Source organism: Myotis davidii, unplaced genomic scaffold (assembly GCF_000327345.1).
Source record: "Myotis davidii unplaced genomic scaffold, ASM32734v1 scaffold185, whole genome shotgun sequence".
Classification (NCBI taxonomy): domain Eukaryota; kingdom Metazoa; phylum Chordata; class Mammalia; order Chiroptera; family Vespertilionidae; genus Myotis; species Myotis davidii.
The window spans coordinates 4914676-4940197 of NW_006297811.1; the positions used below are offsets into that span (position 1 = coordinate 4914676).

General features: G+C 39.3%; 1 protein-coding gene across 3 annotated transcripts in view; it reads right to left on the reverse strand.

Moving 5' to 3' along the window:
* RARS2 (arginyl-tRNA synthetase 2, mitochondrial) overlaps positions 1-25522 on the reverse strand; it is a 68834-nt gene that overhangs the window by 11489 nt on the left and 31823 nt on the right. For all 3 annotated transcript variants that reach the window (XM_015570319.1, XM_015570318.1, XM_006773488.1), the window contains exons 8-11: positions 20423-20499; positions 10403-10561; positions 9012-9118; positions 7326-7421 (exon numbers count right to left, since the gene is read on the reverse strand). In XM_015570319.1, coding sequence (XP_015425805.1) covers positions 7326-7421; positions 9012-9118; positions 10403-10561; positions 20423-20499 — 439 coding nt within the window. The remainder of the gene's footprint in view (positions 1-7325; positions 7422-9011; positions 9119-10402; positions 10562-20422; positions 20500-25522) is intronic.

Sequence of the window (25522 nt, forward strand, 5' to 3'; positions counted from 1 at the left end):
GGGCTCCCCAGCAGAGAGCACCAAACTGAGGAGGGTATCCACGTAACATCAAGCTGTGAAAAGCAGTGGGGTGCTGTCTGCCAGGGAGTGGCAGCTGAAAGTTCAGGCACAAATATTCCCTGTGGAGCCACGCACCTTGTGCTCTGGCAGAGGGAGGGTGAAGTGGACTGGAGCTATGAGAGCAGAAGCCAGCCTGGGGACTCGGGGGACAGAGCTCAGAAGGCAGACACCCCAAGTCTCCTCGGCTCAGTCATTCCCTCACACAGCCACATAGACATCTGCCTTGCCTGGGGAGAAGACAGTTGATACACCCTATTGGAAAACACCTTGCCCTGAGGCCGCTTATGAGATTAAAAGTAACAATTCGAAGGAGTAGCAGCTGCTGGTGTAGCCTGCCCCCATCCAAGGAACAACAGCCTCCTGATCACCACACCCTCTGTCTGATGAACAGCAGCTGTGTGTGAAGCCTCCCCTTACCAGCCAGAGGAGCCACTACAACTGTGAACAGCACCCACCAGAGGAACTGCTACCAACTGAAGAGCAGCTGCTACCACAACTGCCTGAGGAGCAACCGCAGCCCGAGGAGCCACTGCCACCCAAGGAGCAGCCAATGAACGACTCAACATCTAGATATGGCAGTACAATCAAACATGGGTAGACAAAGAAAACCCCAAAGGAAAGAAAAGGAGGACTCGCCAGAAAAGCAGCTAAGTGATACAGAGGCATGCAGCATGACAGAAAAAAGAATTCAGATTAAGGGTCCTAGAGTGCATAAACCGGATGGAGGAAAAAATCAACAACTTATGCAAGAAGCAAGAAGAAATGAAGAGTGATATAGCTGCAATAAAAAACACCACTGAAAGTTTCAACAGTAGACTAGGAGAAGCAGAGGACCGAATTAGCAAATTAGAAGACAGGAAAACAAAACACACCCAAACTGAACAGCAATTGGAGAAAAAAATTAAAAGACAGGAGGAGAGCCTAAGGGAGCTATGGGACACCATGAAACGAAACAACATACAAATAATAGGGGTTGCAGAACAACAGAAAGAGGAACAAGGGTTAGAAAACCTATTTGAAGAAATAATATCAGAAAACTTCTGAGAGGTAGGGAAGAAAAAATCACACAAGCACAGAGTCCCAAACAAGGTGAACCTGAAAAGACTCACACCAAGACACATCATAATAACCATGGCAAATGTTCAGGACAAAGAGAGAATTTTTTTTAAATTAAATCTTTATTGTTCAGATTACATTTGTTCCTCTTTTACCCCCCCCATAACTCCCCTTCACCCAGTTCCCACCCTACCCTCCTCTCTCACTCCCCACCGTCCTCATCCATAGGTGCACGATATTTATCCAGTCACTTCCCACATCCCCCAAACCCCTTTCCCCGCCAAGAATAGTCAGTCCACTCCCTTTCTATGCCCCTGCTTCTATTATAATCACCAGTTCATTCTGTTCATCAGATTATTCACTTGATTTTCAGATTCACTTGTTGATAGATGTGTATTTGTTGTTCAAAATTTGAATCTTTACCTTTTTCTTCTTCTTCCTCTTAAAGAATACCTTTCAGCATTTCATATAATGCTGGTTTGGTGGTGAAGAACTCCTTTAGCTTTTCCTTATCTGTGAAGCTCTTTATCTGACCTTCTATTCTGAATGATAGCTTTGCTGGGTAGAGTAATCTTGGTTGTAGGGTCTTGCTATTCATCACTTTGAATATTTCTTGCCACTCTCTTCTGGCTTGCATGATTTCTGTTGAGAAATCAAATGACAGTCATATGGGTACTCCCTTGTAGGTAACTGATTTTCTTTCTCTTGCTGCTTTTAAGATTCTCTCTTTGTCTTTTGCTCTTGGCATTTTAATTATGATGTGTCTTGGTGTGGTCCTCTTTGGATTCCTTTTGTTTGGAGTTCTCTGTGCTTCCTGGACTTGTAAGTCTATTTCTTTCTCCAGATAGGGGAAGTTTTCTGTCATTATTTCTTCAAATAGGTTTTCAATATCGTGGTCTCTCTCTTCTTTTGGCATCCCTATAATTTGGATGTTGGTGCACTTGAAGCTGTCCCAGAGGCTCCTTACACTATCTTCGTATATTTGGATTCTTTTTTCATTTTGCTTTTCTGGTTGGGTGTTCTTTGCTTCTTCATATTTCAAATCGTTGACTTGATTCTTGCAATCCTCTAGTCTGCTGTTGGGAGTCTGTATAATATTCTTTATTTCAGTCAGTGTATGCCTAATTTCTAGACGGTTCTTTATCACAACATCGAGGGTCTCATTAGATTTCTTGTAGATCTCATTAAGTTTATCGGCAGTTTCTAGAAAATTATTGAAAGATCTTAAAAGTGTGGTTTTGAACTCTATATCCAGTAGTTTGCTTTCCTCCATGTCTGTCATTTGTGTCCTTTTTCTTTGTCTCCTCATTTTTTATGCTTCCCTGTATTGATACAGTCGTTTTCTGTGCTAAGTGTCCTATAAGGCCCAGTGGTTCAGCCTCCCCAATTACCTGAGGACACTCTTGGTGCACCCCCTTGTGGTCTTTGTGCACAGTCTTGTTGTAGTTAAGCCTTGATTGTTGTAGGTATCACTGGGAGGAATTGGCCTTCAGGCCAATTGGCTGTGAGAATCAGCTATGTCTGCAGTGGGAGAACTTCTGTGCTGAAGACACCCCTCTGGGGCAAGACTTGCTTCAAAGGGGCTTTGTTGCTCACTGAGTCTGCCCCCTGAGTGTGTCCTTTATGTTTCCATGGAGCTGCAAACTGGATGGTCCCACTCTGACCTCTGGGCTTCCTGGCTCCTGGGTCTCTAGGGAGGTGCTAATCTAGCCTTTGCCTGAGGCTATCCAGCAAAAGCCTCCCTGCAGGCCTTGGGCTGGGCAGGTCCCACGGGATCAACAGGACTGGGCTAGCAGTTATGGCTGCTCTCAGTCTTGCCCTCAGAGGCTTTGTTTCTCAATGTACCGGTAATCGCTGCAAGCCCCTCGGAGAGAAAGCTGCCATCGAGTTCAGACTGCTGCCAGACAGTCCTGCTTCTCCCGTACGAATCTGGGTCCCTAGAGACTCGCCCAGAACTGGAGCTCAGAGCCTGAGACTCCCTCCCGATTGAAAAAGACAATCGTGACCTCAGCCGCCAGCCCTCTTGGCATGCACCTCTGCACCTTTGTATCTCTCTTCTGCACCCACCTCCTCTGAGTCTCGGTATGCTTTTCTCTTTCCTTCTAGTTGTAGAATTTCCACTCACCCAGCCTTCTTGTGGTTCTGGATGATGTCCGTTCCTTCTTTTAGTTGTATTTTTGAAGTGGTTGTGCGAGGCAGCAATCTCCGGTGTTTACCTATACCAAAAGGAGAGAGAGAGCAAGATATTGAAAAACTATTTGAAGGAATAATGACAGAAAACTTCCCCTACCTCGTGAAAGAAATAGACTTTCAAGTCCAGGAAGCACATAGAACCCCAAACAAAAAGAATCCAAAGAGGACCACACCATAATTAAAATGCCAAGAGCAAAAGACAAAGAGAGAATCTTAAAAGTAGCAAGAGAAAGTTAGTTACCTATAGGGGAATACCCATACAACTGTCAGCTGATTTCTTAACAGAAACTTTGCAGGCCAGAAGGGAGTGGCAAGAAATATTCAAAGTGATGAACAGCAAGAACCTACAACCAAGATTACTCTACCCAGCAAAGCTATCATTCAGAATTGAAGGTCAGATAAAGAGCTGCACAGATAAGAAAAAGCTAAAGGAGTTCATCACCACCAAACCAGTATTATATGAAATGCGGAAAGGTATCCTTTAAGAAGAGGAAGAAGAAGAAAAAGGTAAAGATACAAATTATGAACAACAAATACACATTTATCAACAAGTGAATCTGAAAATCAAGTGAATAATCTGATGAACAGAATGAACTGGTGATTATAATAGAATCAGGGGCATAGAAAGGGAGTGGACTGACAATTCTTGGGGGGAAAGAGGTGTTGGGAAGAGAATGGACAAAAATCTTACACCTATGGATGAGGACAGTGGGAGGGGTTAGGGCAGAGGGTGGGGTGGGAACTGGGTGGAGGAGAGCTATTGGGGGGAAAAAGAGGAACAACTGTAATAATCTGAACAATAAAGATTTAATTAAATTAAAAAAAGAGAAATAACTAGCTTGCTTTACTTTAATTTCAATGTCACTTCTGGGAGTAGATACATGAGGAGAAGCTAGTGATTTACATTTGGTACTTTTAATTCTGTAAGTTCAAAAACAATAAATGTTTAATAAAATAAAATCTCAAGAAATGTCAAAAGGAAGTATAAGTGTCTTCACACATGTTTTAGAATAAGTTAAAAATAAATGAGATTTAAAGTAATAAATAAATAAATAAGATGGCTCTAGGCAAGTGTCTGTAGGTAAATATTTCAGGATCTTTTAATTATAAAAATAAAAAACCTATTGTAAAGAATCACCTAATTGTCACCTATTTGCAATACACTCTGTTAAAGAACACATTTAAAAATAGTTATGTAGTAGCTAAATAGATAAATTCTAGCTACTCCTCTATTAGTATGATCAAGGAGTTTCAGTCTTAGATCAGTCATAATAATATTTTCTAAAGCATTTTAAAAGATTATAACGTATTTTAATAAAAGTTCTATTTAACTCTTTCATCTCTGATTAACTAGAAAAGACCCAGTTTACATGTTATATAAAAGAATAAAAAATAAACCATAAACTATGAAATTTCAAGTCAAGATGATAAAAATGTTGAAATTAAAGTAATTTTTGACAATATATGATACTGGGGGAGGATTTAAAAAGTTCCTAGATCTTTTGAAATGTTAGGATTATCAAAATATCATTAGTACTCACCTCATAATCTATAATAATAAAAGTGTAACATGCTAATTAGATCAGACAGCTGAACGACCTTCCGGACGTCCTTCTGGATGAAGCCAGGGCTGTGAGGGCCAAGGCAAGCTGTAGTGACTGTGAGGGCTGAGTTCCTTGCATGAATTTCGTGCTTTGGGCCTCTAGTCCTATGTACTAAAAGCCTAATATGCAAATTGTCTCCTAGACTGGGAGTTCGATTAGGTGGCAGGGTCTGAGGCGGTGGCAGGCAGCTGGGGGAAGGGAGGCACCCCGATTGGTAGCCGGCAGCCGCTAGGGACCCTACCCGTACATGAATTTCGTGCACTGGGCCTCTAGTCCTATTATAACACAAAACATGCACTCTCAATGGAGGCAAACACTGGCTCTTTAGGGACAGTAAAATCTTATACTTTTTATGTATAAAGCACATATTTGCATACAATACATACAGGTATATAGTATATCTGTGTTGTTAAAATTCATGAGAGTAGGCAAGTAGGAAAAATGGTTCCGAGAGGGGTTATAATGGGAAAAAAAAAAAGGTTGTGAGACACTGGTCTAGACAATTATTCCCAAAATGAAGTCACATATATATACCCCAATTATAGTTTTTGGTTTGAGCAAAGGACAAAACAGATAAACCTTCTGATCCGTTGAAATAATAAACGAGAGGAATATAAGAAAAAGTTGTAGGTTGAGTTTGTAGAACTTGAATTGAAAGCTAGAAGATATGCCAGGTCATTTAGTTCAGGCCTCTCATTTCACAAAGTATGGAACCATGGCCCAGAGAGGGTAAGTGATGGGCCTGGTCTCAGAAGTTCAGGTATCCAGGCTCACCCTGTGCTCTTGTCAGTATTCTATACTTTTCTTTGTTGTTATAACAACTCCTTTAACTCACACTTACACAGATGTATTCTATAAGGAACCCAATGAAAGGGCAGAAATAACTAAAGATAGAGCAAGGCAAAAAATCAAACACTTCAAACAAGTAGCAAAAAGAAAATCATTTTCCAAAGAAAAAAGAGAAAGTGTAAGTATTATGATAAATACAGTTGGTCCTCCACACCCACAGGTATCACAACTGTAAATAGGAAATTTTGGACAAAAAGGTTATGTTGTTGATATATGTGTACTGTGTAGTCAGGACTGCTCTATCATGGTTGCAACTGTACTAAACATGTATAGACTTTTTTTTCCTTGCCATTATTCCCTAAACAATACAGTGTAACAACTACTTACATAGTACTAGAATTGTTAAGTACTCTAGAGATGATTTAAAGTACAAGGGAGAATGTGCGTAGTTTAGATGCAAATACTATACTTAAGCATCTATGGATTTTGGTATCTGTGGGGCATCCTGGAACCAACACCCCATGGATACAAAGGGATGACTGTACACAGAAAAATCTAGACCTAATAATAACCACAAAACAATACCAGATTCAGGGCAGTTACAGAGTCTTCATGTCATGGAACTTCCATTCTGAGTGGACACAATTCTTATAAGGATTGCTCATGGGTTTCTTTTGTAATCTGTCCAGCAATAGTTAGCTGGCAGAATAATTTTTTCTACTATTTATTTTTTGTATCTGGAAAAAGAAATGGACTTCTTAGATATATAAGTTCTTTTCATATCTCACCCTCAACTGTATGGAATTGATAAAAGGACATTTCAAAAAGTAATAAAAAGTAGATGAATTTTCTGAAGGACAGTAGATGGATGGCTGTTTAAAACTGTTTGGAACAAATGATAGTAGTTAACAAAAATTTTTTTAAAATATCATTACTTTCACTATGCTTACAAGAGGTTTGTGATGTAATATAAAACTAGCCCGGGAGACTAGAGCCTTTTGCCAGCATTGCTTGAGTATGGCCATGTTTGCTTGTGTGGCTTTTTTATTTTTCTGTCTTTTCCTCCCTATTAGCTTTGTCTCAGAAATAAGTGTGTTTGACAATCCTAGATCTTACTAACAGAGACTGCTTTGTTCCACAGGAATCAGTCATGGAGACAGAAGAAAAAAATTTAAGTGAAATGGCCTGTTTTACCACAATCAGAATGAGGTCTGATTGTTAAGATGGTCTTTACAGAGTGAGGACACCACTGAGCTCACACAGCCACCTTTTAGCATACATTCCCTCCCACTATGCAATTGTAAAGTATTTATAGTTGATTACAAGAAATCTCAATTTTATAGTTGGTAGAATAATGTGGAATCCTATGATGTTTACTTAACAAATTGTAAGTAGTTTTCAGTCACTTTTCTGATGATTTTTAACCTTTCCAGGCAATATAACTTGCACTAAACAGAAACCCAAAAAGTATATTTTTAGTGATGAGAACAAGAGATTTAGAAACTAGCCTTTGGTAATAGTTTTGAGGATAACATAATTGTTTTAGCATTAACTCTAGAACAAATAACATGAAGTCATATACACATGCTAATTCTAATGCTGACCTTCACATAAGATACAAACCTGGTTGCATACAGAGATGTCCCATCACTACGCATCACAGTACAAACTGAGGAAGGGTCACCATTCCCAGAAAGATCCACTACAGCCGTTCCTTTTCTAGAAATGCAAAACGGTAACTTGAAGCAACATAATAAAAATTAAGACCTTTAAAAGTATAATATCTATAACATTATATTTGGCAAACCAGAAGCTATTTTTATTGCTTAAGTAGCAATAAGTGGTATAACCAACAACAAAGAAAAATAAGATGGAATCTGACCATGAATCTATTAAGAGTGGGTATAATCCTACATAATTAAAGCCTAATATGCTACTGTCTGGTTGTCCGGTCAACCAATCAACCAATCATAGTGTAATATGCTAATGATATGCTAAGGTCCCTCAACCACTTGCTATGACATGCACCGACCATCAGGGGGCAGACAGTTGACCGGTAGACCAATCGCTATGACATGGAGTGACCACCAGGGGACAGATGCTCCAACTGGTAGGTTAGCTTGCTGCTGGGGTCTGGCCAATTGGGACAGAGCAAGATGGGCCAGGCACACCCTGGAGCCCTGCTACGGTCGCTCCCCAGCTGGCCAAACTCCCATGTCCCTCGTTGGCCTCAATCATGCAACAGTGGGGTCCCTCAGCCTGGCCTGTACCTTCTCGCAATCCAGGCTGAGGGACGGCCCCCCCACATACACCCAAGTGCACGAATTTCGTGCACTGGGCCTCTAGTGCAATTAATATTTGGTTACCTTGTAACTCTGGGTAAGGTACTTAGATAATGTCATAAACATACCTAAAAAAATGCAATTACAACCGTAGTTATTTTTTCTCTAATTCCAGTTATTTTAATATTAAATATTGGTCTAGCTTTGAGATGCCATAAAGTACCCTTGAGTAATAAAAACCATGGGATTTTGTTATTGTCTTTCCTGCCTGAGCAAAAATTAGAATTTGTATACAGTAGTCTAAAAATTTTCCTTAACGACATTGCTAAGGATGTTATTAAACAGTTTCCATGTCTTCCTTATAAAGACGGCAAAAGAAATTGCTCTTTGGTTCTATGAAAAGCGGCCCCTCTAAGCAACATTACAAATATCTGGGCTGCTAGGACTGGTACTATTTGTCTGTTTGGTTGACGGGAAGCTCAAAGCTAAATTAGAAATCTACCTTAAGCCAGGAAACAGAATCCCAGTGTGTGTTACATGACGTACTAATATCACCCTAACTTCATATTATTTTCTGCCCCCACTTCCTGATTTTCTCCTTTACTCTTTCAAAAGCTTGTTGTATTACACCTATTTTCATAAGCTGCCTTAAATCTTTTTTTTGAAGAGGATAGGATTACTTTTTTTTAAAAAGGCAGGGTTAAGTAAGAAGTTGTTAATTCTATTGCTTTTTTACAGTTATACCATTATCAGCCGTTGTGACCTTAGGCAGGTCATGCGTACCTTCTGTTCTTGTTTGCTCATGTGCAAACAGCAGATAACATCCTTTCTCCCAACCTTACCAGACTTTTGTTATGGCAGCAAAAGACAGCATGTGTAAAAGTACTTCGAACAGCAAAAGCACTATTAAAAAAAATGCCAGAAAGGGCTGCAAAGCACATTCTGTTGTCCTTACTGAGTGAATATATCAACACCAATTTCAAAAAAGAACAAAAACCTTTACTAAAGAATAGTAGCCTGATCATACACTGTTTTCTGCAGGAGTCCTTTACTGTCCAGCAACTTTAAGACTTCTTGAGATTTTTCACGATAAAATGATTCTCCTGAGTATTCATCAAAATGTACTCCTAGACGCTAAAAGGGTTCAGAAACAAAAGAAAAAGAGTTACTCAAATGTCCTTTACCTTACCCTAAGACAAAATAGGATGCCCTACAGCAGTGGTTCTCAACCTTCCTAATGCTGCAACCCTTTAATATAGTTCCTCATGTTGTGGTGACCCCCAACCATAAAATTATTTTCGTTGCTATCTCATAACTGTAATTTTGCTACTGTTATGAATTGTAATGTAAATATCTGATATGCAGGATGTATTTTCATCGTTACAAACTGAACATAATTAAAGCATAGTGATTAATCACAAAAACAATATGTAATTATATATGTGTTTTCCGATGGTCTTAGGTGACCCCTGTGAAAGGGTCATTCGACCCCCCACCCCAAAGGGGTCATGACCCACAGGTTGAGAACCGTTGCCCTACAGTCTGGCACACAGACCAAGTTACTCCTCTGCTCTAATCTTCTAAAGGCTCCTCCCACCAGTCAAGTCCTCCCAACAGTATCATACTGTCCAATAGGGTAGTTTTAGGCACAGGAGGCTATTGAAATTCCCATGAAATACAATTAAACATTTAGTTTCTCAATGACATTACTCACTATAGCCACACAAGGTTAGTGGCTGCCATACTGGACAGCAAAGATACAGGACATTTCCATCACCTCACGAAGCCAGACTGGACAGCCTGGAAAATATCCCACATCACGTCCCACTCTATAACCTCTTCAATCTCCTCTCCTATAGTCCGCATCTTGCTTACCTACTCCAGCCACATGGGCTTCTTTACAGAAACTCTCTTTAGTCCACGCATGCCTGACCTTTTCTACCCTGCTTAATTTTTCTCCTCAGCATCATTACCATCTAACAGACTACATGCTCTTATTTAATTCACACTGCCTTTGTTTAATGCACTGTCTCCATGCTAGAATGTAAAGTCCATGAGAAAAGTTATCTTTTTTATTCACTGTTGTATTTTTCCCATGCCCTAAAATGTTAATTAAATGAACAAATTTATACCCATCATGAAGAAAAAATTGTAAAAAAAAAAAAAAGTGAAGGAATGATAGAGAAAAGAAAAGCCTCCCCGAAATGAAGTATCAGAATGTCAGTCTGTTAAGCTTATAGGCTGTAGGATTATTTCATAGCTCTAACTTTCAGCCCAAAGAACAATATTTGAGTCCTAAATTCCAACTCAATGACAAGTCTATTCTTAAAACATGAGCATAAGAAGAAATATGGCTGCCTGGAGGTACCAGTCAAGAGCTGCACCACATCTCAAGAAAGCAGGAGAGAGCTCAGGTACCTTGTAAATCCGAATGTACTCTTCTACGCTCAAGTCCCGAAATTTTTGCCATAGTGCAAGTGCTTGCATGTCACCTAGTTCCAATCGCTGGAAGAAATCATGTGCTGATTTGGCTACACTTTTGTCTTCTGCTGCTTCTTTATTAACTTGTACGTAAACCTAAAAGCACAACAGTAATACATATTACTAGTCACAGTTATCTTCAATAAGGAAAAGAAGAAAAAAAAAACCCTAAAAATTCTCATTTAAAGGTTATCCAACTACCCTCATCACAGAGTATAACCTTTTCTTTTTTTTTTGTTGCCATGAGCCTTTAGTGAACCCTATGGACCCCTTCTTCTCTAAATGCATAAAGTAAAATACATACATTTACAAAGGAAATAATTACATTGAAATACAGTTATCCAAATATTTTTTATTTAAGATATAGTAATGAAGGAAAATGCTAACTTTCTGATAGAGGTTAGTGAAAATGTGTAAATTTTTCTTCCCATTCAAGTTCACAGACCCTTACATTAAGAAAGCCTGGCTTAGACTAGAATAGCATGTCTTGTTTTTTTATTTTTAAAAGTCAAATTGTTATTGCTGCAACTTGGCTCAATCTGGCAAAGAAAAGGCCAAAGAATGATTTAGCAGTTGTTTTAATGAAATATTTTTTAATTGTTCTCTAAATGCACAAAAGACCAGTAAAATAGGTGATCCAGGACAGTTAGCTTAGCTTAATTATACTCCAACGTGGGCTCCTGAAAATGCGTAGAGCCCTCACTGCTGGAGTGCTTTTGCACCATCTGCCTTGGCTGGTTCAGCTCTGTACCACCCAATGACAGGTGTGGAGTTGGAGAGCTTATTAAGGACTCTGGCAGTTCTAGAATTCTGTGTCCACAACACAGTTAATTATTTTCCAGTTTCCAAAATACAAGGTTAAAAATTGACATTATAGCTCAAGTAGTTTTGAAGTTATGCATATGGACTATAAAGATTTTATTTACAAGTTGTAACTCACTTCCAGAGAGAAACAGGAATAAGTTACCTACCCCCATAATTTTCCCCCAGAAAACTATTAAAGTAGCATGAAAGTAATAAAATTTGACACACAACCAAAAAAAAAATCAGGCCTCTAAACTCTGACAGTAATATCATCAAAATATCATGGCAGGAGTATTTACAGAGAAAATGCTTTGATTGCTGGAGAATATGTTGGGAAAACCAGAATATGGCTTATACCCATGAGATATTACCCACAAGGGACAGGGCATTAAACATCTGTCTCAAGGTAAAAATATCTCATCTTTCATAGATGGCTTGTGTTAATTATTGGAATGGCAGAATTGAATGAATACATACCTAACTAAAAGTAAAAACTACCCTAATATATTTTTCCTCTTTAAACTATATTGTGTAGAAAAGAGTTAAAATAGCAAGTCTGAGACTGAAATCCTTTAAACGTTCTGTTTGCAAGGTTAGCCCCTGACTGGCATCTAGGAACTTGGATTTTGGGAATGTTCTCACCAACCTCACTGATAAAAGTGTCTCACTGTGCCTAAACTGTTCGTGCAAACACTACGGTTTATGCTAAACAGTTTCTTTCCTCTGGGAGTTTGAAATTTTAGTACATGCTATGTAGAGGGTACCTACATGATCTTCCAAAAGAAACCCTGGACGCAGAGCATCTAATGGTTTCCCTGGTAGACATTATTTCACACATGCATTGTCACAACTGGCTGCTGAAGGAATTAAGTGCATCCTGTGTGACCCTACTAGGACAGGACCCTGGGAAGCTTGGGCCTGGTTTCCTCCAGACTTCTCCCCAGTGCCTTTTCCCTTCACAGATTTTGCTTTGCATGCTTTTGCTGTAATAAATAATAGCTATTAGTACAATTATATGCTGAGTCCTGTGAGTCCTCGTAGTGAATCACCAAACCTGGGAGACCTGATGCACATATCATAAAAATTAATTTCCATATGGTCCTATGAGTAAGTCCAAATAAGTGAGAAAACAGAAAAACATGATTTGGTAAAGTATAGGCAACTGAGAGAGTCAATGTAAGACAGTAAGTTGCAAACTTCTTGACTCTTGAATGACCTATCTACAATGACAACTGCTTAATACAGGCATACCTCAAGATTGCCTACAACTATGAAGAGCAATAAAGCAAAGTGCAATACAATGAGATATGCCTCTACTCCAGCCTATAGGAGTAGACATATACATATATAGTTTATGATTCAAAATCAATCTCTCTCTCAAACATATACACACAATTCATAAGCAAACATACACAAAATACCCTTATTTTCAGAAGAGGAAATATTTTAGTCTTTTTAAATCTAGGACTCTAAACTCAAATAGCCAAACATTTAAAAATCTAATAAGCATTCAAACTACTAGTAAGAATATTCTTTGAAAAACTTAACCAAGCCAAAACCGGTTTGGCTCAGTGGATAGAGCGTCGGCCTGCGGACTGAGAGGTCCCAGGTTCGATTCCGGTCAAGGGCATGTACCTTGGTTGCGGGCACATCCCCAGTGGGGAGTGTGCAGGAGGCAGCTGGTCGATGTTTCTCTCTCATCGATGTTTCTAACTATCTTTCTCCTTTCCTCTCTGTAAAAACTCAATAAAATGTATTAAAAAAAAAAAACTTAACCAAAATCTTTTTCCTTTCTTAAATTTTAAAATAGAAATAAGTAAAACAAAACATAAAAACCCTTTCTGCCCAACCAGCGTGGCTCATTGGTTGAGTGTCAACCTGTGAACCAGGAGGTCACAGTTCGATTCCTCGTCAGGACACGTGCCAGGATTTTGGGCTCAATCCTCAGTGGGGGCATGCAGGAGGTGGCCAGTCAATGATTCTTTCTCATCACTGGTGTTTCTATTTCTTCCTCTCCCTTCCTCAAAACAAAAACAACACAAACAAACAACAAAAAACCCCCACCCTTTCTAATACTTTAAGAATCTTGGCATTTCAGCAATTTGTAGTTATAAACCAAATATTACTGAAAATCAACTGACACTGTCAAACAGAACAATAAAAACCCCGCAATTGGCACCTAACAATTAGCTTATAAAGGCACAATCCTATATAATAAAGAGTTAATATGCTAATTAGGCCAAACAGCAGAACGACTGTCTGGACGAAGCCCCTTGCACGAGTTTCATGCATGAGGCCTCTAGTATAAACTATAATTAACATTCATCACTGTTTTAGAAAAGAAATGCCTTTTCTTTCACAAATAAACTTAATACTGTGTACTTCTGAAAGTGTAGGTTTTAATTTACAACTACTACAAAGTTTTTACTCTTAGAAAGTATGCATTTGAAAACAGCTTTCTTTTGAGCCTAGATCTAGACACAAAGGAAATAAAAAGGCAAATTATTTGGATGTCTAGAATCAATTTAGTCTTGAATTATCTTCTTAAGTTTGAGGAATTGTTCTGGGACTCAACACCAGAAAAAGTATGCTCTCTTAAGGAGTAGATACTTTTCCTCCACATTTTAAAGAATGAGAGCATCATGAGATCACTCATCAAATTAGCACTCATCAAGTTGGTTTTGATCTTGCCCTATATTTTCACTTACTACTATTTTTTACTTTTATTTTTGCTACTGATACAGGGAAACTCAGGGTCAAATCTCTTATATACTACTAGAGGCCCGGCACACAAAATTCATGCATGGGTAGCGTCCCTAGGCCTGGCCTGCGATCAGGGCCGTTCTTCCCTGGCTGCTGATAGTTGGCCCTGCCCGCCGCCGTCAGTTGTCTTCTGTGTGTGGGGCACCCAGCAGTGTGATCATGGCCCCACTTGCACTGCCTTGGCCTGGCGCTGCCCGCCGCCACCCACCCTGGTTCCCTGTTCCCCATTGGGCGATCGGAGCCTGCTGGCTGGGGGAGGGGCTGAGAGGTTGGCCAGCAGGCCCCCATTGGGTGATCGGGGCCAGTGGGCTGGGGGCAGCTCCTGCATTGAGCATCTTCCCCCTGGTGGTCAGTGCACATTAGCGACTGTTCGTTCCCCTATCCAATCTATTTGCATATTATGCTTTTATATATATAGATTTCCTAATTATATGTTATCCTCTGACTTTTTGTGTCTTTTTTAAGTGCCCATCACTGTCATTACCTCAAATCCATTTAGAATGGAGCAAGGTAAAAATAAAATATTATGGGGATCATTTTGGACTTACAAAAATTTTTATAAAATAAAAGGCATCCAAATTGGAAAGGAGGAAGTAAAACTATCATTATTTGCAGATAACATGATATTGTACATAAAAAACACTAAAGACTCCATCAAAAAACTACTAGATTCAATAAATGAATTCAGCAATGTAGCAGAATACAAAATTATGGCATTGATGGCATTTTTATGCACCAATAATGAACTCTCAGGAAGAGAAAAACGAAAAAACAAAACAACCCCACAATCCCATTTGCAATTGCAGTGCAGTGCTGGTGGCATAGTGGTGAGCACAGCTGTCTTCCATTTACTACTGCAACACAAAAATTAAGATATTTAGGAATAAACTTAACCAAGGAGGTAAAAGACTTGCATTCAAAAAACTATGGAATGTTGGAAAAAAGAGATAGAGAAAGATATAAACAAATGGAAGAATATACCATGTTCATGGATTGGTAGAATCAACATCATTAAAATGTCCATACCACCCAAAGCAATCTACAGATTCAATGCAATCCCTATTAAAATACCAATGGCATATTTCACAGATCTAGAACCACTGCTACAATAATTTATATGGAAACAAAAAAGACCCTGAATAGCAGTAGTAATCTTGAGAAAGAAGAACAAAGTTGGAGAAATTAGAATACCAGATATCAAGTTATACAACAAAGCCACTCAAAACAGCCTGGTACTGGCACAAGAACAGGCATAAAGATCAATGGGACAGAACAGAGAACCCAGAAATTGACCCAAACCATTATGCTCAATTAATATTTGAAAAGGAGGCAAGAGCATACAAGACAGTCTTGTCAATAAATGGTGCTGGGGAAAATGTACAGGTATATGCAAAATAATGAAACTAGACCACTAACTTATACCATACACAAGAATAAACTCAAAATGTAAGTTGTGAAACCATAAAAATCTTAGAAGAAGCCATAGGCAGCAAAATCTCAGACATCTCTTGCAGCAATGTTTACTGATACATCTCCTAGGGTAAAGAAAACTAAGGCTAAAATAAACAAATTGAACTACAGCAAAAGAAACCATCAACAAAATGAAAAGGGAGCCCACTGCATGAGAGAACATACTTGCTAATGATACATCTGATAAGGGGTTAATTTCCAAAATATATAAGGACCTCATACAACTTAAAGGAAGATAAACAATTAAAAAATGTGCAAAGGACCTAAATAGACACTTCTTCAAAGCGGACACAGAAAAGGCCAAGAGACATGAGAAAATGCTCAAAGTCACTAATCATCAGAGAGATGTAAATTAAAATGACAATAACATGCATCCCTATGTTCACAGCAGCTCAATTAACAATAGCTAAGATTTGGTAACAGCCCAAGTGCCCATTAGCAGGTGAATAGATAAAAAAAATCTGTGGTACATTTACACAATGGAATATAATGCAGCTGTAAAAAAGAAAGAACTCTTATCATTTGCAACAGCATGGAGGGACCTGGGGAGTATTACGCTAAATGAAATAAGCCAGTCAGAAAAAAAGATTAAGTATCACATAATCTTAAGTCCACTTGTGGACTCTAATGAACAAACGAAACTGATGAACAAAATTTTTTTAAATAAAAAACTAATATTATCTGTTTTAATATATTTTGTTACCGTTATAAATGCCAGAGCTAGGGTACAGAGCTAATGTGTACTTATTGACATAATTTTTAACTCTTTTGAGAGGCTGCTAGTATTTCAGAGGAATATCTATAGTTATCAAAATCCATATTAATAAGAAGCATGCAATGAGTCGAATTTTAAAATCTTCTGTAGCAAAATAAAGAAAAAGAAAGAAAAAAAAGTTTATATATATATTCCTAAAGGTACAGTGTTAGATGTTATCAAGGTCTATTCAAGTAGTTTAAATCTAGGAGGAACCCTGAGAAATTTCTTCTAAATATCATCATTAAAACAAAAATAAATGATGACACCTATATATCCATGATTTAGATTTAACACTTGTTAACTTTTTACTATAAAAAATTACTTTTCAACATAAATGGAAAGTCTTTTTGTAAGTGTTCCAAAATTTATCACAAATGTTTTCCTTGAATTAACAGTACAAATTCTAAACAGCAAAAACATTAACTTGTTAACTCATCAGCCAATTCACTGGGGAGAAACTATTATGAAACCATTTCCCTATTTTGTTACAACAAATTAGAAAAATGAAAAAGTTACAAATGTTGGCTTACAAAGGCCTAATTTTATGTACAAAACAACCAGATGTCATTGGCAAAGAATGACTACACATACATAGAAAAACTAATAATGAGCACAAAAATGGAAATGCAGTAGAGAAATGACTAAAAGTGTTAAACATTTTCATCACAGAAAAGAAATGTTAAAAGTATTCTATAGTATCATTTCCAACCTGGCTGAAACACTGAAAAGGAGATAGTGACCATGGTGCATTTTAAAGGGAGGTAGGACACAAAATATGCTACTAGATGACTTAAGCCAAATTCAAAACAAATACGCCAGAGGTTGAAACTGCCAAAACTAAGTTACTAATTGCATCCCTGCTACAGCAATTTGATGATGAAAGAAAAAAAAGCTATATAAATAATTACAACCAATGGAAATAAATGGCTCAAAAAGGTACTTTTATAGTGCCAGTGGGGGCAGGACAGTGTAGTACATAGTGCACTTGGGAGCCAAATTACCTGTGTTGGAATTCTGGGTCTGGTCCTTGGGTTCTTCATTAGTAAACTACATAACAAAGTAAGTTAGAATCTGACAAATGGTAACTAGTGTGTCCTACCACAGTTAGCCCTTTCCTGGAGCTATACAGATTTTTTACTGCATAACTTAAATGCAAGATAGAGAAAGGGGCAAGACCAAATTCATTCAAACATTTCCTCTAAGGCGTAACATTTGGGGCTGAGGATAAAAGATCAGGAAAACACAGTCCTTCTCTCGAAGAGCTTACAACTACAATTTGACAAGGAAAAAACCAGAGGTTAGACCATAAGTCAGGTTTTTTTTGTGTGTTTTTTGTTTGTTTGCTTGTTTGTTTTTGGAACAGGATAAAGTCATTTTATAATATTTGCTTAAAGCTTTAAAAAAGGGGAAAAACCCACATTTATGCTAAAAGTTGTTGAAAGTAATCTACAGTGACAACTGTAATTTTAAAATAAAATCTAGGTCTGCAAGAATTAGCACAAAGCTAAAATAACCTGGAGGATGTCACTTCAGGCTCTGCATTTTCTCTGTCCTGCAAAGGAAGGAGAAAGAGAGCAGGTGGGTGCTCTAATGGATTTCTATCTTCTACTACAAACAGCAAGGTGGGTGTATTTGACTTGCACTCTTTTGTCCATAAATAATGCTCCCCTATAAGGCAAAAGAACACTTAATGAAAGCAAAGCCATTGTTCCTTGAGTTTTTAGTTATTCATAGGAGTACTCTTGCCCATTTATTCCTTCTGTGTATCCATTAATTAGTCACCTCTAACACAGACCCATGATCTCCTTCCTATGAGTCTCAAAAGGCAGGAAGCTATATTAAACTACATAGAAAGAAACACATGTTTAGGTTTCTATGGAGTTTAAGAACAGACTTTACTAAAATATTTAAAACACTGTGGCCAACAAAGATTTACTATTTTCAAGATTCAATAAAAATTTTTGTGTGTAGTGGAAGAAAGGTGAGAACAGTTACTCTCCCATGTGAAGCGGTACTCAAAATTCTTTTTTTAAAAAGTAATTTTCTTCCAAGAAATGTTTGTTTGTTAATCCTTACCTGGGAATATTTTTTCATTGATTTTTAGAGAGAGTGGACGGGAGGAGGAGAGACAGAGAAACATCAATATGAGAATGACGCATGGATTGGTTGCCTCCTGACCTGGATTGGGCAGGGATTGAGCCTACAACTGAGGTACCTGCCCCTGACCAGAATTAAACCTGAGCCAAACTGGCTAGGACTGTACTCAAGATTCTTAAAAATGTTCTCTGAATGACACAAGGTCTACAAGGCTGGTATTTTCTGTATCCTGGGTTGTCTCTGTGGGCCTGGATCAACTGAAAGGTTCACTAAGCTTGTGGTAAAAAATACTTGCCATTATTCAAAGTTCAATAAAATAACAGTAAATATTCCAGGCATTAATGTGACATACTTTATTTATAGACAACCATAAAGAATTATTTTTAAAACTCTTGCCTATCAATAAGACTCTTAATGGGAGAGAAAAAATCTTATGGTTAATATTATATATAAAAATGTAGGAATTTCAAGTGCAGCGTAGGCATGGACTCAGAAGGAAATTACAAATCTTTAAAGATTTTCAAGAATTAGAATGTGTTTTCGTGAAATTTAACTACAAAACCAGCTGCAAGAGAAAACCATTTAACAAAAAGAAAACCAGAGAAAGATAAATATCACATAATCTCACTCATTTGTGGATTATAATGAACAACATAAACTGATGAACAAAAACAGATCCAGAGAGTAGAAGCATTGATCAGATGCTCAAACCTCAGAGGGGAGGGGAGAGGAGGGGAGGGGAGAGAGGGTGGGGGTAAGGGGGAGAGATCAACCAAAGGACTTGTATGCATGCATATAAGCCTAACCAAGGGATACAGACACCAGGGGATGAGGGCATGAGCGGGGGAGGGGGGGCAATGCGGGGATAAGGACACATATGTAATACCTTAATAAAAAAGAAAGAAAAGAAAACTAACAAAATGCTCTTGGTGGCTTTGGCTAGAGGAATAAAGCATATTTTGACACCCACTCTTCCTCACACACAGCACAGGCATAACATCTTTAGTCTGAGCCCGTGGACTATCACCAACATGGCTAATGGTGTATCTGTATTTCTTCGTGTGAGGCCCAGAAATAGCAGAGATAACAACTGAGACAATGAAAGGAAACACATCCTTGGAGATTAATTGGACAGGAAGAGTTTTATTAATCAACTCCAGGATGGATTGATGACAGAGAAATGAAGGGACTAAATGAAGTAGAATAGAAGAGTTCACATTGGGCAAGAGCCAGGATAAGGAGCTGAAAGAAAGAAATGAAAAAAGGCCATATAAAGTTAGAGAGAAACACACCTCCCTTCTTCCATACCAGAAGAAGAGCAAAAATAGTATAATCTCATGTTTTTTCAAGTCTAAATAAATTATAGTTACTACCATAAACAAAGCTACAAAGGCTGTCCTGCAAAGGAAGGAGAAAGAGATGCTACTGGGATGCTACTGACATGTTATGTATACAACTAGAGGCCCGGTGCACAAAAGTGTTCTTTTGCCTTATAGGGGAGATAGGGGAGAATTGATTGGCTGGCATGGCTCAGTGGTTGAGCGTCGACCTATGAACTAGGATAGGAGGTCACAGTTGGATTCCCGATCAGGGCACATGCCAAGGTTGTGAGCTCAATCCATCCCATGTGGGGTTTGCAGGAGGCAGCCGATCAATGATTCTTTCTCAGCATCGATGTTTCTATCTCTCTCTCCCTTTCCCTTCATCTCTGAAATCAATAAAAATATATTTAAAAAAAAGAAAGCTGCAGTATATAACAACTAACAAAAATTCAGAAATTTCTCTCTGTATTATTAAATTTTTATCCTATGTGTTTATTCTAAGAAGATTTGATACCTGGAGAACTAGTGTACCAAATCAACTAAAATAGTAATAAAAGAACTCTTGGATTTGAAAATTAAAATAACTCCCCAGTAAAATAAAAGCAACATTTTCAATTTTGTAGTTCCTTGTTTTAAGGAACATTTGTTAAAACCTCTGGGATTAAAAATGTGTTACCAAACTGTATAGCACTCTGGAAAAAAAAAATGTTGAAATATTTTCTAATATTGTTTGTTGAAACTTACTTCAAAGAGATGCTGCAAAGGATTGGACTGGAGCTTTTCTTCATAGCCAAACAGTTGGAAGCCAGTCCCCAGAAGACCTACCACAATAATCCATAAGTGAAAACATTATAAAATGGAACAGTAGAGATCAGTCATGGCAGGGAACAGGTATAGTTCTACAAAAAGATTAATCTCCCATAATTATGTATCTTGAACATTGCAAAACACATGCTATCACTTGCTACCCAATAAACCGACACAAGTCAAATTCAATATATTGAATCACAAGTTCAATATATTGAGTTACTGAAATTAACTTTACAGAAACCAATAGACTATGAGCTCATCAAAGGCAGAGGTAAAAGTAATTTATCTTTGTACTAACAGTGCTCAACACTTCCCTAGCAAACGTAATAAAAGTAGCATTTGTTGAGCAGCTAACTCTGGGGAAAATCAAAAATTGCCCCCGCTGGACACTGGGCACTCAAAATTTGTGAAAACAAACTGATGGCAAGTGACTTCAAAACTTCCTTTTTAAACTTGTAGCTGTTAAAATAAAACAAAGGTAGGAATTCTCCGGATATTATATCACTTCTTACACAAATGATGAAAACAGTAAAAGATAAAACTCAAAACACCCCTGGTTACTTCTCTCATTCAAGGTGACCAAGCAACGAAATTCTTTTATTTGGCCATATTTTTGCCATTTGACAATTTTTGGGGGGTAATCTTTGGTGGGAAGTTCAGCATTCAGTGACAGTGTTAGTTTGAATCCTTTTAAAAAATAGTAATTAAAGTTTATAAACCAGCAATGAAAATGCCTAGTATGGAATGTGAATATTTATACTCTTAAAATATTTTGCTAAAAGATAATCACAGTTTCAGTTTGAAAGGATATCTGCAGCCTGGGGTCAACAGCAATAAAAAGTAGTTTAATTATTTAAAAAAACATCTATTTCTACAATTGTATCAATTACCAAGCTTCAGCTCTAAAGGAGCTACTGCCACTGGGCTTTGCTGATTGGGGTACATTTTTCTACATAGGCTCAGCAGAAAATGGGATGCTATTGACACGTTATGTATACAACTAGAGGCCTGGTGCACGAAATTCGTACACTTGCGGGGGAGAGGTCCCTTAGCCTGGTCTGCACCCTCTTGCAGTCCGGGAGCCCTGGGGGGATGTCCGACTGATGGCTTAGGCCCACTAAGCCATCAGTTGGACATCCTTAGCATTGCCACAGAGGTGGGAGAAGCTCCCACCATTGCCGCTGTGCTCGCCAGCCGTGAGTCCAGCTTCTGGCTGAGAGGCGCTCCCGCTGTAGGAGAACACTGACCACCAGAGGGCAGCTCCTGTGTTGAGTGTCTGCCCCCTGGTGGTCAGCACACATCATAGTGACTGGTCATTCCACCATTCGGTCATTTGCATATTAGCCTTTTATTATGTAGGATAGGCTGTAGATGAGGCCTCCTAGAACCATAAGAAATGCAAAAAATTCACTGTTAACTCATTCTCAAATTGCCGCACTTAAAATGAAATTGCCCCCGCTGTGGGGCATGTGTTGCACCTTGGGAACCAGTGGGCTTGACACTTTTCCTCTCTGAGCTTCATTTCTGAATACATATGCATATACCATGGGAATTGTAATCTCTTCTCTGCCTACCTCACTGGGTTGTCATGAGGAGGTTCTGAGCTAATACACCTAGAAATGTTTCATAAAGTAAGTGGTGTCTAAATGGGAAGAGATTATTATTTTTAAGTTCACGGGTACCCTTGCAGGTAGCAGGTGCTGATTAGGGGAAGAGGGCATGATTGTTTCCTGGGACTGTAGCTATGGAAGCTTTGCAGAGGGTTCCACAGGCCTCAGAGGGGCGGGTTCTGGCCAGCAGCCCTGTAGCGGTGGTCATCCCTGGAGGTGCTGGCGGGGGGCAAGGCGTTAGGGGGGTGCTAGGGCGATGGTGCGGCTGAAGGGGGAGTAACTGTCAAACCTTCCTGCTTGGCATCATTCTTTAAAATGTACATGGCTGTTTCAAGCTGACCAGCTCAGGGCAGGGCTCCAATCTCCTGGAATGGGGTGGGGGCCAGGCCAGGCGGAGGCAGGCAAGCTAGAAGGGCGGGTTTAGCCATACCTCCAGTGAGGTTCAGTGCACTCTGCCACGGAGACGGAGCTGCTGCTGTCGGGGGGAAGGGTCTGACCCTGGGGGACTACTTAGGTCTGCCTCCACTTGGGTCTGGAGTTGTAGGGAGGAGAGGCACACCCAGCCTCAGTGGAGGGGGCCTGGCAGCAGCGGGCCGTGGGCCCCGGAGGCACTGACGGGTGGTCGCTGGTGTGCTACTGTTGTGGGTGCCTCTGGCGGGGGAAGAGATTGGGAGTCGGAGGTGCGGGCTGCAGCTACCTCCGAGGCTGGGTCTTCTCCCCATCCAGCCAGCCTCCCTGTTCCCCCAGGGGTGCGGGGGCTGGGGCAGAGTGTCCGTCTGTCCCCCTCTGGGTGCAGGGGCTGGGGCAGGGTGTCCGTGCAGGGGGACTGAAAGAGCTCCCGTGGCTGCTTCCTCTTCCTCTCCTCAGACCCCTGGAAACTTGCCTCCAGCTGCCCAACCCCTGCTGCATGCACAGCCCCCTGCTGGTCTGTCAATATGCAAATTGGCTGTTACTGGGACACCATTAACGGACAATTAGCATACTACCTCTTTATATGTATAGATACTTTGGAGCTTAGACAGGAACTAGAAGGATGACTAAAATATGTACCAGCTCTATTCACTTTCTTTTTTTAAATTTTATTTTATTTTTATTTTTTATTGCTTACAGTATTACAAAGGGTATTACATATGTGTCCCTTTTTTCCCCCCGCCCTTGGCAATCCCCTGGCCTCTCCTACCCCTCTATTCACTTTCAAGCAAAAGCAAATATGATTGTGATTCAGGGTCTTGGGAATAAGCAGGGTGTGGAAAGATGCGCAGAGTGTTCTAAAAAACAGAAATAGGAAAAGAAAAGGCCAATTCCATTTAACATTTCACCTAATATATTTTCAAAACCTCTGTGCCTAGGTATCTCTGCCAACTTTCAATAAGGGATAGCTGAAACAACCAAAATTAAAACTCTTCAACAATGACAGTTATAATGGAAATGTTAACAGGTCATTAACCACTGTAGGCCTTTAGAGAAAAACTACAATAAAATCCTGCAGCTAAAATTCCATGAATATCGCCCTAACCGGTTTGGCTCAGCGGATAGAGCGTCAGCCTGCGGACTCTAAGGGTCCCAGGTTCGATTCCGGCCAAGGGCATGTACCTTGTGTGCCGGCACATCCCCAGTAGGGAGTGTGCAGGAGGCAGCTGATCGATGTTTCTAACTCTCTATCCCTTTCCCTTTCTCTCTGTAAAAAAATCAATAAAATATATTTAAAAAAAAAAATTCCATGAATATCATCATCACATATTTGCTAATGCCTGTGAAATGCCTAAATCAGGCAAACTAACATAAAGTAGATACCATCTATTAAGTCTGACTATTGAGCCTAGAGCAGCTGTGGGCAAACTACGGCCCGCGGGCCGGATCCAGCCCGTTTGAAATGAATAAATCTAAAAAAAAAAAAAAAAAAAGACCGTACCTTTTTGTGTAATGATGTTTACTTTGAATTTATATTAGTTCACATAAACACTCCATCCATGCTTTTGTTCCGGCCCTCCGGTCCAGTTTAAGAACTCATTGTGGCCCTCGAGTCAAAAAGTTTGCCCACCCCTAGCCTAGAGCCTAAACCTCTGCCAGCTGTTGTGAACTACAGATAGATTTTTTAAATGCAGGGCATGTTTTCTGATTCCTCCACAATGAATACAAGGGCACTATTAACAGGTTCAAATTTATCAACTGTAAGGTCTAAAAAAGATTTTTATTAACTAAAAGTCTAATATTCACAAGAGAAGGTCCTGATAAGTCTGTCTTTTGAAAGCTTTGATTCCATTTCACTAGACATGGAACATACTATTATCAGTGAACTTTAGAACTAGCAGTGTACACTGCACTTTAAAGAAACTTTAAAATATTACCTAGCCTTTCTCTTGGATTAGGATTGTAAAATACGTTCCAGGACAGTCATTCATCATTCTGAGTGCCTCTTATGTGCCAGGCACTATGGATACAAAAATAATTAAGACACACTCCATGCCCTCAAAAAAACATTGTGTAGCAGGGAAAGAAGGAGAAAAATAAGAAGACAGTAAGACAGAAACCTCTTTGAATAGAGCTGGGTACTAGGAACCTGGTGATGCAAGAAGGTGGGCAAGGGTGTGCCTGGGTGTCAGAATGCTTTAGACGTGACAGTGTAAAGCAGGGGTCCTCAAACTCTGGCCCGCGGGCCACATGCAAATACAAATATTGTATTTGTTCCCGTTTTTTTTTACTTCAAAATAAGATATGTACAGTGTGCATAGGAATTTGTTCATAGTTTTTTTTTAAACTATAGTCCGGCCCTCCAACGATCTGAGGGACAGTGAACTGGCCCCCTGTTTAAAAAGTTTGAGGACCGCTGGTGTAAAGGCTAGATCTTAAAACAAACATAGTAGTTGCCAGAGATTTCTAAAAACTTGCACTTCACATGCTTTCAGTCTTTTCCTGCTTTAGCACCTACATTTACCTTGCCCTTCTTATACCTTAATTTCTGGTGTATATGAACTAGGAATGTTTCTGACTGAACTGGACATTGGAGATCATTTGTGGCACTCCTCTGTCTGGATCTCACTCCTCTTTTCCCTCTAGGCCACAGGCCCAGGATATAAAAATAGATCACTCTTCACATAGAATGGCCCAGAAGGGGCTGTGGTTGACAAGGGTGTATAGACCTATCTTCTTCCCTGTATACGCACTCCTCCATTTAACTCAAAAATATAAGCGATTTTTCTTTAATAAAACCACAAGAGGCCTGTATTATCAGGTGTTTCTCTGAATGTGTGAAGTTTCCTCACCCAAACTTACTTGTGCGGTGAGAATTACTCTAAAAAATAAAATACAAGATTTATGCAAAAGAGCCATTAGGAAAAAAAAAAAAATGTAGGAGTTACTTTTTTAAAAAATATATATTTTATTGATTTTTTACAGAGAGGAAGGGAGATAGAGAGTTAGAAAC